This window comes from Parasteatoda tepidariorum, chromosome 5 (genome assembly GCF_982258835.1).
Source record: "Parasteatoda tepidariorum strain Cologne lab strain chromosome 5, Ptep-v5.0, whole genome shotgun sequence".
NCBI classification, from domain to species: Eukaryota; Metazoa; Arthropoda; class Arachnida; order Araneae; family Theridiidae; genus Parasteatoda; species Parasteatoda tepidariorum.
Genome location: NC_141759.1, coordinates 32,703,127 through 32,719,975, shown reverse-complemented (window position 1 = coordinate 32,719,975; position 16,849 = coordinate 32,703,127). Strand labels below are relative to the sequence as shown.

The window sequence follows — 16,849 nt, the reverse complement described above, 5'->3', positions numbered from 1 at the left end:
TTTTTGTGTGTGTGATTCAATGTTATTGTTATATTGTGTTTTTGTTTTATTTTCATTAATTGCATTTTATTAAATTAGAGTGAGTTAATTGAATGTAAACATGTCAATGTGGGGCGGGATGTTCGTGCCCACTGCGACACAAGCGCCATCTCTTAGAGTTTTAAATATTTCAATTAGTGTTTATTGAGTTCCGCAATTAAGCGGATGTGTCTATACAACAGTGAAAATGTTTGTGTACTAAAAGTGTTAAATAAAATAATTATTGTTTACAGTCCATTCTAAGAGTTATTGAAATACAACTGCTATACTATACCCAAAATTTACCAATAGAGTATGAAATGACGAAACATATCTCCTATCGCGGAAATGTGAATTGGAGACATCTAGCTTAATACTCTTTTTGACTTTAAATATTTATTATGGATCGAACATTCATGCGTAAGTTCAGCACATTTCTCTTGAAGGAAATTAATATTAAGTGATTTAATTAACTCAAAACATTATCTAGAAAGACGTACAATATTATAATTTGAAAACCATCCGGCGATTATTTGCACAATGGCTCTCTATCAATTTCGGATGCAACCATAATCATGACAAACAATAAGTGACTCTTCCGTTGATTAATTTTAGCTTTTAAGTATTATTAAAGTAACTACACTGAATAATTGAGAATTCAATTTCGATTTTGGTAACTATGTGGAACAATATCAAGAGGGTGTATCAGCTACCTGTAGGAATAATGAATGCGAACATAAGTGGGAAATTGTTAAACTCTGAAACAATGAACAGGAACTGCTATGCTTTATAAATTGATTGAGCATCCATAAGGGCTTTGCAATAATATTCAAACTAATCCTTATAATCTTCGAATATGTGTATGTTTAAAACAATTTCGATTAGAGGAAGTATTAGCAAGTAAACGCTAGTGTTAGGAAGGAATTGAAAAGGATTCAAAATTAACTTCATGCTGCTCTATAGTGAAGAGAAACTCAAATTGAAAATTTTACTCCTCTTCCTATACATATTAATTAAAAAGTTTGATATTTACGTGCGTCACTTTACGCACATCACTTTAAATTTAAGAACATTATTTGATCTAAGAACTACTTATTTTTTTAAATTTTTATTTCCAATGTAATTTTATCCCAGTAGCACCTAATGTTAGATAGCATCAGAAAACTAGTATTTTATTTTATTCTTTTTTTTTAAATGGCGGGCACTTGGGATGTATTGTCCCATTGGCCTTTTAGTGCCAGAACTGCTACTCTCTTCTCGTTACCCAGTGGGCACCTGTGGCGAAGCCACGGCGGTGGAGCAGCGTCGCCACAAACCCGTCACACAACCACACCGTCACACAACCACAAACCCGTTTATAGGGCGGGTCATATTCACACAATCACACACAAAGGAGAAAGGACAAAGAACACAGAGAGAGAGAGAAACATCCATGCCCTGATCGGGATTCGAACCTGCGACCATCGGCTGCGCAGTCAAGCACGCTAGCCACTCGGCCACCTGCTCGGCTTATTTTATTCTTTTAGTATTGTTGTTGTTGTTAATTTACGTCGCACTAGAGCTGCACAATGGGCTATTGGCGACGGTCTGGGAAACATCCCGGAGGATGATCCGAAGACATGCCGTCACAATTTTGATCCTCTGCGGAGGGGATGGCACCCCCGCTTCGGTAGCCCGACGACCTGCGCCCGAAGTCGAGCACTTTACGGTAGCACAGTTTAACGAGGACCAATACCACACACCTTCGGTCCCTATGCAGACTGATCCAAGTGGTCACCCACCCGCACACTGACCGTAGCCAGTGATGCTTGACTTCGGTGATCTGCTGGGAACCGTGTCTTAACGATCAGTCCACTGCGGGACCTTTTAGTATTATAAAATCTAACATTATCTTGCACAATTTTCTAATATTAGAAAGATACAAAAGGTCGCTGTTTTCTCTGCATTGAATAATATTAGTTTCTTTGGATACTAATATTATCTAGTGTTCGCCGTAACATTATTTTGCATTGGTCTAGATCAGTGGTTCCCAACCTTTTGTGAACCATCGCCCCCTTCTTGGGGTTGGCTGACACATATCGCCCCTTTCTCTTTTTGCTCAAAAAACCATTTTGTTGCTTGTGAGCAACCAAACACTGAAAATATGCTATGTTATTTGATTTTAATTTAAATTGTAATGCAAATAAGGAGGCACATTTATCCTGTCATTTTTATTAATTAAAAAAAAATTTGCATCTTTTTTTTTTCAAAAAGAAATATTTAAAACGGAATAATAAAAACAAAACTACATTTTTTAAAATTCATATTTTAATGTAATCAAGAAAAAGTTAAAACGTTAACAACTAAAATTTGAGAAAAAAAATGAAGAGGGAGAAAGTGCATTTTTACCACTTCAATGACTGCCCTGGTGCTTGGTGTATTTCAAGTTAAAGCTTGAATGTCAGGTTTTACGCTCGTCAGATTTAAAGGCGGGTCTCCTTTGAAGCAAATGTACAACCTATCTCTTTGCTTTGTGAGCAGCTGGAAGACAGAACTAAATCCTCTCTCCACTAAATATGTTGACGGGAACGAGATGAGAAGCGGCTCAGTTTGTTTCCACAATTGTGTATAAGTGTCCATAAACTTTACTAAAGCTAACTTGTAACCGTATTTTTTAAAGACGACTTTAGCCTCACAGTCATACTTCAAATCTCAAATCTTAGTCTACAAAGAGGAAGTGAGCTTATCCACAACTTCTAAAAAAGAAGGGATCGAAAATCTAATCCGGAATTTCTAATTTCATTAAATCTTGTAACTGATCAAGGTGATCATTAAAAATTAAGATTTTATTTTCGAGAATCTCGATATCTGCCATTGAACACTTTTTAAGAGTTGGAAATTGCATTAGCTCTTTGCGACTAATGTTTGACTTGTAGATATTAAACTTGGCGATGAATGAAGATATGATCCCCTTAGCCTTGATAATGTTCATTTTATTTCCTTGAAGTTTTACGTTGATTGACTTCATTTTTTCAAAACTATCAGTGAAGTACGTAGTTTCCAACATGCGTTGCTTCAAACTCTCACTTAAAACAGGATCAGTGGTGTCGAGAAACTCAGTAACAGAGTCCACCAATTCGAAGAAACGGTTCAGTTTCCTTTTGAAAGCCATCTCACAGCTGTATGTAGGAGCAGGAATTTGAAATCTTCATCATTTTCATGGCAAAATTTTCGGAACAAACGGTTATTAGGAGAATTAGCTTTTATTTTATTGATGCCAGAAATAACCATTTTTTCGCAGCCAAAAGTTGACGATGACTGACATAATGAATGGTGAGATAACTTCTGGTACTTCTTTTTTAAGGTGACCCAGAAACCCAGTATGACAACCAGACATGGTTGGAGCACCATCTGTTGCACAAACACTTACATTTGTGAGGGGAATTTCTTTTACCTCAAAATAATCTTTGACCAATTTAAAAATCGACGATCCTTTTGTATCTGTGTTCAAAGTTCTTGTAAACAACATTTCCTTACTCTCATTTATGAATCTCACGTAAGCTAAAACAGCTTTGTTATCTATCACAGTTGATTCTTCAATCTGCAACGCAAATTTACCTTCTTTCAGAAATTTGATGAGTTTTGATTCAATGTCTGCGGCCATCTCATCAATACGCCTGGAAACAGTATTATTGCTCAGAGGAGCAGAGTGACTTTTCAAATTTCCGCCTGCGATACCAAAACGTATGACGAAAACAATCCTGCACTTGAATTTTTTTTAAATTTTTAATTATCATAATTCTTTGTCTACACCAGAACCATAGGTTTCATATATATTTTTAATTTCAATCTCAAATAGCTTTTATTATTAATATTATTAGCAATTTTTATCTTTTGAGTACTCGTCGCCCCCTGATCGCCCCACTAAGATTTATCGCCCCCTTGAGAAGCTCTATCGCCCCCTTTGGGGCGATCGCCCCCAGGTTGGGAACCACTGGTCTAGATTCTATATAATATTAGATTTTGTATTTTCTGATATTATCTTGCCTCGCGTTTTATTTTTAGAGTAAGAAAGGGGAGATTTGGATGGTAGAATAATTTGGCGATATTATTTTACTTAATTTTTTGTATTGTTGTGAAGCTGTAAAACAAGGAACGTAAGTATTATAATGTCATTCCACGCATTACTTACCTAGCAATACAGAAATACTAAATAAAATTATATTACCGAATTCTACTATCATCCATTTTCCACTCTCTAGTTCCAAAATATGTTTTGTGTCCAGTTGATTTTTTGAAGTAAATAATTCAAATTTAATTAAGAAATAATACTTGAGTATCTAAACTTTTATTGATATATTTTTTTGTTCTTAATACAAGGAGTTTTTTTTTGATAAATTTTATATTATTAATCTTTTCCAAGTATTTATTTTTAATTTTAAATGCATTCCTAATTTTTTTTTCTTTTTCAAGAAATGAACAAATTTAATCAATCTGTAGCCAATTTAATTAATTCTAGTCATCTCTCATTTTACCCTAGCCATTTATAATATTACAATAATCATATATTATTCATATTCTGAAACTATATAATAAAAACCACTCTATACAATAAAAACCACTCTATACAATAAAAACCACTCTATATAACTATAAAGTTGTGTTTACGTTTGAATTAAATGGAAATTTTGAATTAAAAAATTTTTTTTTTCTTCCTAAAATCCTAAAATAAAATTGTTCAATTTTTAAAATTTCATTTTTTGTAATAATTGACACTATGAAGAACATAATTTATAAAAATATTCAAATTACTTATTTCAAGAAATATTTTCTTCCACTTCATTTTTCACTGAAATTAAATGGAGAAATAGTTACATATCTTTATTCTTTTAGTACGATATTCTTTTAGCATTATATGTAAACTTATACATAGCATTTTGTAAAAATTCTCATTATGTTTTCAAACCCCGCAAGCATTTTAATCGCAAGAGAAGATTAAACTTATGTTATTTTTCACTAAAATAATATTAGTCTTGATAGCTTAGTTCCAAGTAAAATTATTTCTAACAAAACAAATATCATTTAATTTCTACAAATAAAATTAAAGATTTGAAAAACCATGCTTAATTAAAAAATACTGCTTTTTTCAATTTCGTATAACTATTGTCTAAAGGATTTTGTGATTATTATTAGCTTTCATTTATTAATTTTTGTTTTTTGTTGGTGAACTTTGACTTCTTCATAGTATTTCTATCTCACATTTAATTCACTCTAAATTTTTTTATTTGATAACAATTTTATCTTTCTACAAATTACTTCACTTCAAATTACTACAAATTACTTACTTTAATACATTTTCCTTGGGTAACACTATATTATTTTTTTCCGAGAATAACTTTGCTTTATGTCGTTAAAAGCTGAAATGTTAGTTTTCATTGGTGAAACTTAAACTAGTTAGGTAATGGAAAAAATATTTTTTTAACAACTGTTAAGAAACTACTGTATCTGGTTGAAATATCTTACATTGACAGAATGCGGGGTGCATAAAATCTCATATGGTTAAAATCTTGAAAGAGTAACATTTTCAGTAAGAAAAATCCCATGAGTACAAAATTTCTAATGAATAAAATTTCGAGTCAACGAAGTTAATTTCATGTGTTTTACAAATCATCATTTTAGAAGGATAAGAAAGAAATAAAATTTTTTTTGGTAAATTTTAAATCCATTAGGTCATGAAAAAAGACATATTTTATAATTCTTATATGCATTGATGTTGTTTTCTTCAGATGATAATCTTGATTAGAAAAAAATATTAAATGGACAGAATCTTGGGTCGACGAATTCTTATGTGGGAGTCGACGAATTCTTATGTGGACAAATCTTGAGGGGATAGAATTTCAAGTTAACAAAATTTCAAATATGGCTCTGGATACATTTGAACTTTCCTGTCAATTACTGTTCAACAAGCTGGGTGCAGGGTTAACAATGCATGTAGGGTGCCCCCTGAAAAAGTCATGTTATCCATTCATGTTCTTTCCTGTTTCTTTTACCTAAATTTTATATTTTAATTCAAGTTCAACTTTCTAATTTTTAAAATGCACCTGAAGACAAATCTTGATCTTATGCTGCTATAGCGCTTTCCCAGGTGTGACTTGGATTTTATCATTTAGTTCTTTCACTACATATTCATATGTTTTAAATAGATTTTTAATTAGTAATTATTTAGATGAAACATATAAGTTTCTTGCAATATGCTAATTCCAGATGTATTAATAGCAGTCACATTATTTTATTCTTTTGGATCCAAATGTTACCAATTAAGACTGTTTTCTTAAGTTATTATTAGTCAAATCATTAATTAGCCATCAAATTGTTTTTCCATTAAAGCTGTTGTTCCCTAATTTTGTTCCTTAAAGCTGTTGTGTTCATATGCTGTCCTTAAGGATATTGTCCTCAAATAATTATTTTTCAAATGATCAGATGCGTCGCTCGTTTTTTACTTTTAAGGCTGTCGTCTCCATATGTTGTCATCGTCCTTTAAGGCTGCTGTCTCTTGATGTTGCTGCTTAAGGATGTTGCTGCTTAAGGATGATATTTTTCAGATGATCAAATGCGTCCCCCTGTTTTTTACTTTTAATTCTGTTGTCTCCATTCGTTGTCATCGTCCTTTAAGGTTGTTGTCTGTTGCTGTCCCCAACAAGTTATTTTTCAGATGATCAGATGTGCCTTTCTGTTTTTTACTTTTTAGGCTGTTTTTTACTTTTTAGGCTATATGTTGTCATCTTCCTTTACTGTTGTTGTCCTGAAATCCTAATTCTGAGTTTACGAATATCAATGTTCGACTCCGTGGCTTTATAACTTTGAACCTAACCCAGGAGACAAGGAAACTCCTGGATAAAGCATTGAGACCAACTAGACTCTGTGGAAAGCTTTTTCTGATGTAACTAATCGACATTTGCGTTGCATGTAGAGGAAAATCACGAAAATCTCCCATAGACTACCCGACGGCAAGGGGATTGTAACCCATGATTTATCGACCACTAAGGTTATTTTAAGTCTGCACTGCGGTTGGCGTAAGCCGGGAGCAGAAATCGTTTCAACCAGGATCGCTGGGATTCGAACCTGGGTCACCTCATTTCGAGGCGAAAGCTGTATCTCCTGAGCTACCAGTGCTGAAACTAACTCAATATTTTATTTATTTTATAATCAGCTTTGAACAACCGATCTAATTCTGAGTTTATGACTATCGATTCTCAACTCCATAGCCTTGTGCTTTTGAACCCAACCCAGAAGACTCCTGGGTTGGGTCAAGTATTGGGATAAACTAGCCTTCGTGGAGAACTTTTTTGATGTAACTAACCCGCATTTGCGTTATATAGAGTGGAAAATAATGAAAACCTCCCACGGTTAACCGGATGCTAAGAGGATTCTAAAGGATACGCCTGCTACTGAGGATATTTTACATCAGCACTGTGGTCGGTGCGAGCCTCAACCAGCCGTCGCTGAGATTCGAACCTGGTTACTTCATTGGGAAACGAATGCTCAACTCTCTGAACCACAGCGGCTCAAACTGATTCTTCGTATCGTTTCCAAATAGGACCTTCAGAAAGTTTAAAATTTTTACTAGATGGCGGTGCAAAATAACTATGCAGAGATATGTTAGAGACTACTTTGAAATCGTGCTGTTCTTCACTAGGAGGCTGCTCATGAACTATTGCAGAACCAGACATATCATTTTACCTAACTTTTTATACATAAAATAGAAAAACTATTAAAGTGACTGATAGTTTTGTGACGCTGCCTCCTGGACTACTTTTTAAATCTTTCAATAACAATTTTTTACCCTATTGTATTTCTCAAATGGTTCTTTTTCACAAAAAATAATAATAATAATGAAAGTTATGTATTTTTTTTATCATGTTGGACTCTAAGCAGTGAGAAAACATTTAATATCGATAGTAAACACTTCACATATAAACCCGAAATGTTGATGACCAAATAAATTTCGAAAATGCCATTTTTCCATTTCAGTTATTTATTTCGTAACTGCAATGTTACAAGCTCATAAATCTGATTTATTAATATTTAAGGTTCAATTTCATCATCACTCAAGATTCTGTAGCTGACGTAATATTTTATTCCGACATATAAATAAACATTAAATATGATATCTTACTCATTTCGGTAAATATTATAGGTCAAAATGGATCTTATAGTTCCATGTAAGATGAAACTGCTTAAAATGTGTGGATTTCATATTAAAATTAAAATTTTACATTTTTAATTAAAATATGATAATTTAACTGAAAAAAAAATGAAGGAAGAAGACTTTCCAACATAGCGATAAATAGTTAGACAAAATTATGGAAATACTTCTATACTAACTCTATATGAACAATTTATACTTTAACCGGAAATGTTTTTTAAACTTTTAAATGCCAAAACTGTTGGCCCAATTTAAAAGATTATGCTTGAAGTTTTCAGAAATTATGTTATCATGTAGTTATCATTTTCCCATGATAACTACAAAATAACCATTTTAATACAGGAAGTTAATAAATTTTTTCTAGCATAATGTTTTCGGTTTTGGGCCCTCGCTGATCCAGCCAGTGAACTTTTATGACTCATAGAGATAAGGACATGGTTAGGAAAATTTGAAATCATTCTACAGGATTGTTCTTGTCGAATGCCATTAAGGCAAAGGGGATGCGCTTCTTGTTGTTGTCCACTAGCACCATCTATGGCCAAGAATTCGATTCCTGCCCCACACATACATCACAGCCCGTTAATAGGGCAGACCCATCTACAGATTATAATTTTGATCTGAACCAGAGAACGATCAATCTCCAATTCAGTACCCCTAGAGGGGAACATGGAGGGCTTTGTGACCCGACAGATTTAATGTGTACCATTCCCCATTTACTACACGAGGAGTCTTCGGCATCGAATTCATGACTTCTTGGACATGGGTTCAACGCTCTACCAATCAGACTATCCTGGCCTGTTCTACAGGATTATCTGGTATTGGAAAAAGAAAAAGGTTTTTAATTTTCTATCTTCATTTTTGTCTTTGCTAATTTTCCATGGTTGAAAAGAACATAATTTCTTACAGCTTTCAGCATGGTCATTTAAACTATGCCAAGAAATTTGCCAAATAAAATACTCTAAGGCATTTGTTATTAAAAGAAAGATTAGTTTAGGTAGAGTTAGTAACGAAGTGTTCCTAGAATATTGTCCAAATCCTGTAAAAATGCATCTATTAATTTTCGTGAAGTTAGATTAGAGCGCAACTTCTTAAACTTTTCAGACACGGAGCTTCGCATTTAGGTAAAATAGAATAATTTAACTGAAAAAAAAAGCAAGAAAGTTTTCCTACTTAGCGATAAATAGAATCCCAAATAGAATTTATTAGAATATATAGAATTTATTCATCTCCAAAAAGTTAGATTAGAACATAATTTCTTATACTTTTTAAGCACAAAGCACCGTATTTAATTAATGTGTCAGTTAAAAGAAAAAAAAATTCGCATCACAACTAGCTGATGCTACAGAAATTACAGAAATTAGTTAAGTATTAGACGTTAACAGCAAAAGGGATTTACAGCTCCATCTATCAAAAACGTTTTGAATCAAATCTAGGAAATCTGAGAGGAAATATAATGAAAGACTTATTACATTAACTTACTGCAAGAGTTGTTCCTCTTGAACTTACCGTTTTAGAGTAATACCTTTTTGAAAAATTGCCAGTCTAATTAAGGGCACCTGTACAGAGTGTATTTAATAAATTTAGCGAAAAAATAGCATTAAAGATGCAAGATTATTCGTCATTTAAGCTTGTATGACAATAAACTTCATTATTACAAAATATTTATTCTTTGATAAATTTCCTATCGCTGGCTACAGAAACACAATAAAAAGATAGCAGAAAAATATTACTTTATACAAAGATCGTTAAATTCTAGACAAACATCCCAGGTGCAAAATTGCTATTGTGCACACACACACATTCACGCCCACGCAAACACACACGGAGGGAGATGGATTCTCGCAAAATTAAAATTAAATTAGAATTAACTTTCAAACATTGGGAAACAGTGGCATAACAGAAAGATTATTAACTAAATTGCTGGAATTTTTCAAAATATGGAATGCCTCCCAAAAATCAAGTTCGGTTGATGAAGAGTAGTGTTGAATGATTTTAGCAGAGTAAAGCTCAAACCTGCGATTTAATTTCAACTATGTAGAAGATCGGCTATTGTCCTGGTTTTGGACATATTTTACGTGTTCTTTCAGGGGAAGTTGAAGTTCAAAAGAGTTTGTTCGTTCAATATACAAAATACCACAATGACTTAAAATTTGATAAATACCCCCAGCTATCAATATCAGCAATAGGGTCTTAAAGGTTAGAGAAATTTAGTTCATTAACAGGGAAAAAATTACTTTAAACTCAAATTTATTCAAAATCTTAGCAATTTTGGAACTTAATTATCAGATAATAAGGTAAAACAATCAACTTGTTAAAGTTCGAATTCGAGAGTTTGGTGATTTCCGAGATTAATTTTATATAGGTAGGATCAATAATATTAGAAGGAAAATTGCGGTTTAAAGTGATAGCTTTAAGGTAAAGGAGCTCTTAATTACTATTTGAACAAATTTTAGAAGCATGATATATAAGTGTGCATAAGACAGCTATAATTTGTTTAGGCTGATGGGATGAAAGATAATGAGTGGGAAGTAAAACCTCAAGAGGTTTTCGATAAACAGTAGTGAGAAAATTATCGCAATTTCGAGTAATATGAACATCTAAGAAAGTTAAACATTTATTACTTAACTGTCCAAACGCGAATTGTATGCAAGAATCTACAGAATTCATAATATAGAAAACATAATCAATAGCAGCATTAACCATCTATGTGAAATAATTATCGTCTATAAAAAAGAACTAAATAAATTCAAGAGTTTCACTTTAAAATAGTGCATATATAGATCATTTAAGAGGCCTCTCCCTCCGCCGTCTTTGATTCCAGGTAAAATTTTTAATTTGTCTTTTGTCGAAATTTTTTGCATTTAATAAACTTTTAATGATAGAGTATTATTAGACAGCACAATACCTTTAAGAAAAGGTAGAAAGTAAATTGGTCGCTTTATTAGATAGGAGAAATAGCATATATAAGAATTTTTGAAACTTCTATCAATTTTTCCACCAGACTTTAAAGCAATAAAATGATGCGATTTCTGGTTTTGAGTAAATTATTTAAAGCTACACGTTTCTTAGTTTTTGGATTTTTTACAATCTAATCTTATCGCAGTTTAAATTAAATTTATTAAATTAAAAAATTATCTCAGTTTAAATTAAATTAATGATTTGGATAACATTAGTTACTTAAAACCTTAATATTACCTTTAACGTTTACGTAATTCACCGTAACGTCAATTGCATAAAAAAAGATACTTATATAAAATCTAAAAACTAATAACCGTTTACTATTTAAATATCTATCAAAAATAATTGATTGAAGAATTGTATTGGCATAATTCAGAGAGAAAATATTTAATCGAGAATCTAAAATATTACCTTATTTTTTATCTCAAATTGTTATTGCATGGCTGCCTTATATTTTTCACGCATCAAAAGATGGAAGAGGCTGAAAGGATTATTCTATCACAAGGTTTTACTGAGTTTTGTTAAACACACATAGAATGAGAAGGACTATATTTTTAGATTAGTACAATGGTATTATATTTGACTGAAATTTGGTTATTTCTTTATTTTGATGTGAATTTACTTTGAGGCATAGCAGACAAGAAACTAACTCAAATATTGACTTTAGTTTTATATTCAATATTTCCCTTGGACCAGTTGTTATGTTAAGAACTGTTGATTTTTTGATAATTCAGTTCATAATTTTCACATGACGTCATTATTCTTTATTAAATAATAATTATTTTATCACTATTTAAACATTTCTGTCTGAAAATTACGCTATTCGTGATAGCAACGATCGAATACGCCCTCTAGTGGGGTGGATATTTTCAGGCTATTATTTATTAAGCTTTTAGAAAGGCTATTTTTTCAGGCTATTATTTATTTTAAGTTCTATCAGAATCATTGGTAGAGTAGGACGCTTTTTTTAGCAGCAAATACGAAACAAAATTTTCCAACGGAAAGGCAGAAGAATTTTAAAAAACGACCCAGAACATTGGTAAATCATTCTGAAACAGAATGCGCCCAACATTTGAAGAATAATTTTTCAATATTTTTTTTCCCTTTCTATTATCAACAAATTTGCAGCCTATAACTTCCGATTTCATCATAGCATACTGTTACAAATGTGTGAATTAAAGTAAAATATTTCTGTTTTGTCTACAATTCATTATAAATTAAATTGAAGTTATTTAAGTCCACATTGTTTACTTTATTCCAATGAATAAATGTGATTTCAGAACGTGCAGAACTGTTTATAGAATATTGTTCTTCCTTATATAATAGTACATATTTCTGTATCTAAGTAATACGGAAAACAACAATAAAGAATCATCCTAATTGCTTGAAATAATATTATTTGTGTTGATTATTAATAAATTTTTATCGTTTTCTTGGCAAGTATTTTTATTTTTATTTTGAATGCTTAATTTCAAATAGAATTCAGCTGTTCTGTTTTTAAGTTACATAAGCTCATTAGTTTTAAGTTAATATAATTTATAGCCAGATCTTTCAATTATGAAATTTTATAGTGTGGCATGTCATCTTAAAGTAATGCAGGGATAATCTATAGATATATTATTTGAGAATAAAACTTTCAATGAAGAACATTTCAATTTGGAATTCCCGGATTTATAAAGCAGGTAAGTGTTATGATTTTTATAGTATAAAATTTGCTTGAAAATAATTTTTGTTCTAATTTGATGACAATTCTCTACAGAATGATTTTTTACGTCTGATTAAGATCTTCAAATCTCTGTATAGGTCGTTGTGTTTGCGAATAGTTAAAATCTTAAAGCTAAAATCTTAAAGTTAAAATCTGAAAGAATAATAAAATACATTTCACGATTTTACGAACTTAGGGATCATTTCTACTGAATGTGGTTTGATCGTTCTACTATAAATGCACCAATAAATTCTCGATTTTTTAATGTATTTTTCAGTCAGCAAGTTAACAATGAAAATTCTCATAGATCAAGGAAAAAAAAATCTCAAAGATTTTAGTTGCGTTCGGAAATGACAAAATAATTTTGTTAAAACTAAAATTAACAAATAAAATACTTTGCAAAGGTAGGTACATAAAGAAAAATTAGGTTTGAAATATACGATATAGATCTACGTCTCTATGCAATTAAGGGTTAAAAAAATAATGATAAAGAGCATATATGGCAACGTTACTTTTAAAAAGTAACGAGTAAAAGTACAAGTATTTTTAAGAAAAATAACGAGTAAAAAGTAAAAAGTTCTTATTTTAAAAAGTAACGAGTAAAAAGTACAAGTAAAAGTACAAGTACCAAACAAAAAAAGTAACGATTTAAAAGTACATTTCTAGGAAATCGAAAATTCAAAGTAACCTAAAATTTTATTGAATAATATTCTTATGTTCTTTAATGCTTTTGCAAAATTTTTGTTACTTATTTAATTAATTTTAATTTTGAAAGTTATGGGCATTAATTTATTTTTGAATTCAGAAGAATATTATAATATAATCTTATAATATAATCTTATAATATAATCGTATAATATAATTTTAAAATCAAATAAGATTTTAATATCAAACTTTTTATGGATTTGCACGAAAAAGAAATTTTATCTAATGATTTTAATTTTTAGTTTATTATTTTTATTTATTTAAATTATCATTGATTTAAAATTGTTTTACTCCATAGAAACGCGTTTTAAAAGAGCAAACATAAACAAAGCAAACACGGGGTTTCAGATAGATACCTTTGTGATGTTTGAGGTAGTAAAAAATAATTGAATGTGCAGTATAAGCTGAAACAGAACAGTCTACAGTTTTATTTGTATGCTGAAGTCATGCGAGAAAATCATTTTCCGAACATTTCTGCCTAGTGGAATAATAAAAATTTGTAAATGAATTTTAGTATCAGCGGCTAAATTAATACCTTCGAGTTTTCAAGAGTTAAAATAGTAATTATAATAGTTTTCAATAGCACAAATAGTTTTGAAGTTCTTAGAGATTTGACTGGGCGTTGTTTGACAAGGTCGGGCATGAACATACTTTTAGTAAAAAATGTACTAGGTAAAAAAATATTTAGTAAAAAATGTGTTAAGTCATTAATGTATTATTAGTGAGTTCAAAAAGAAAATTAAAAAACTTAATAACAAAATCCAACATTTTTTATTGACAATGTATTAAATAAATGCATAAAACTCGAAAATGAATTAAAATAACTTGCTAATTAATATTTTATTCATTTTGCAAAATAATTGCATTTCGAAAGTGGTGTCACTGAGTCTGCTGCGAGAATTTCTCAGAACGTGCTTATCCACGCTGAATAAGCGCTCCACGGGAGGTCAAGGTATTTAAACACGAAGTTAGCTGTGAATGCATATATATTGCACATTAATTTTATAAATCAAAGAAACATAAGCATTTTTTTAAATTTAATTTTTTTCTTCCTTTTTTTCTCGCCTCGGGCCCACCATGTCGAATATACTAACCAAATACCAAAACTGGGCTAAAAAGCATGAATTAACATTTAGTACTACCAAGACACAGGCAATCGTATTCCCAAAGCAAAAGCAGATCACAAGAAAACCAACCGTAAAACTGGATAATCAGACCATTAGAGTACACTATACAATCGACTACCTCGGATTTCGCTTAAACAACCTATTGTCTTGGCTCCCTCATCTTGAGAAACTCTACACAAAAATTTCAAAACTACAATACAAGTTAAATAGACTATCGGGAGCCGATTGGGGCCTAGATCCAAAAATAAGAAAGCTGATTTACTTACAGTGTACTCAAAAAATCGTAATTTATGGAGCTGAGATCTGGTACAGTGAGAAGGTAACAATTTTTAACAAGATTAGGAAAATAGAGAGACTACCTTTGCTAAACATAACCAAGGCTTATAGCACCACGTCCACCTCGGCCTTACAAATTCTTGCAGGAACTATACCCCTTGACCTGATCGTCAGAACAGAAGCCGACATCTCTAATATCTATTTACATGATAAACCAACTGATAGACAGATTGACCTACTATATAAACACCCCGCAGAACATTATCAAATCTCTTTTAATTTTAACCCACCAACAAACACGGGAATGGAGATCTACACTGATGGGTCAAGAATGACATTTAATAACGAGACCAGAGTCGGCTGCGCCTTTGTAGTTTACCAAAATGGTAACCAGATTGACCAAGGCCAATTCAGACTTTGTGAAAATTCCACTGTATTTAAAGCAGAACTGTGGGCAGTTCTTCAGGCAATAATGTTCATAAACACGAACGGGATCAGTAAACATGTCAACATATTCTCAGACTCACTTTCGGGCCTCCAAGCACTTGAGCGGCCGAAAGACGCGGACTATCTCGTAACTATGATAAAAATGCACCACAAAAACAACATTGGCTTGTCATGGATAAGGGCCCATGTGGGACACGAGGGAAATGAAAAAGCAGACATTTATGCCAAAAAGGCCTGCGAACTAGAAAAAATCGATACTTATAATTGCCCATCAAGAAGAACCATTCGGCAGCAAAAGAGAGACGAGATTTTGGACATATGGCAGAAGAGATGGGATGAAGAACATGAACAGGGTCGACACACTTATAATCTAATTAAAAACGTAAACCCAAGAACATTAAACAGTAATTTTTATCTCAACCAATTCTTAACAGATCACGGTACCCAGCACACCTATCAGGCTCGCTTTCATCATAAAGATCCTAACTGCCCCTCATGTAACACCACCGATAATTTGGACCACATACTAACCAGATGCCCCGAATACCAAACCATAAGAACAGGCTTCTTCCCTGCCGGGTTCAATTACGAACAATTGAGACAGAATTGGAGAAACAAACAGATTAAACAGGGAATCATTGAAATAATCAAGTCACACTTCGAGAGACATACGCCGGAAATCATCGACAGATAACACTTCTCACAGTCGTCAAATCATTGTGCATAACAATCACTACACAGATCGAAATCTTGCTACAGCTCGCGGATATAATGCCAATTAGACCTTACCTTATTGGAAACCGTAGATTCGTCACACAACCCCCCCATATAAAAACCATATTTTGTTTGTGTAATCCAACATCTTTACTTCTGTACACGATTACCACCGTACCCTTCATCTTCACATCTGTTTCAACATTCTCCTGTAAATATTATACTTGCTTACTGGGCACTGTTGCAGCGTCACACAACCCCCTCATTCACTTGTAAAATCACATTACTCTTGCTGTAATGACCATCTTTGTCTCAGTTCATAATTCCCATTGTATTTACCATCTTTAAATTTGTTCCAACCAACCACTGTATTTATTATCATTGCAATTAGACGGACTTTATGTCAATCAGACATTACCTTATGGAACATCGCAAAATTACCTTATGTCTGTTGAACTAATCATCTTTACTTCTGTTCATGCTTTCCACTGTAACCATCATCATCGCATATGTCTCAACTTATTAGTGTAATTGCTATAATTGCTCACTGAGCAGTGTGGTTGCGTCGTACAACCCCTTCACTCACCTGTAAAAACCATATTTTGTCTATTGTACTGATCATCTTTACTTCTGTTCATAGTTGCCATTATATTTATCATCTTTCACTTGTAAAAACTACACTATGTTTGTTCAATGGATCATCTGCCTCCCCGG

General features: G+C 32.1%; 1 protein-coding gene across 1 annotated transcript; it reads left to right on the top strand.

Moving 5' to 3' along the window:
• Positions 1–14,648: 14,648 nt before the first annotated feature.
• Positions 14,649–16,115, top strand: LOC147808909 (uncharacterized). Its single transcript, XM_087162732.1, has one exon. The coding sequence runs from the start codon at positions 14,649–14,651 to the stop codon at positions 16,113–16,115; it is 1,467 nt and encodes a 488-aa protein (XP_087018858.1).
• Positions 16,116–16,849: the final 734 nt, after the last annotated feature.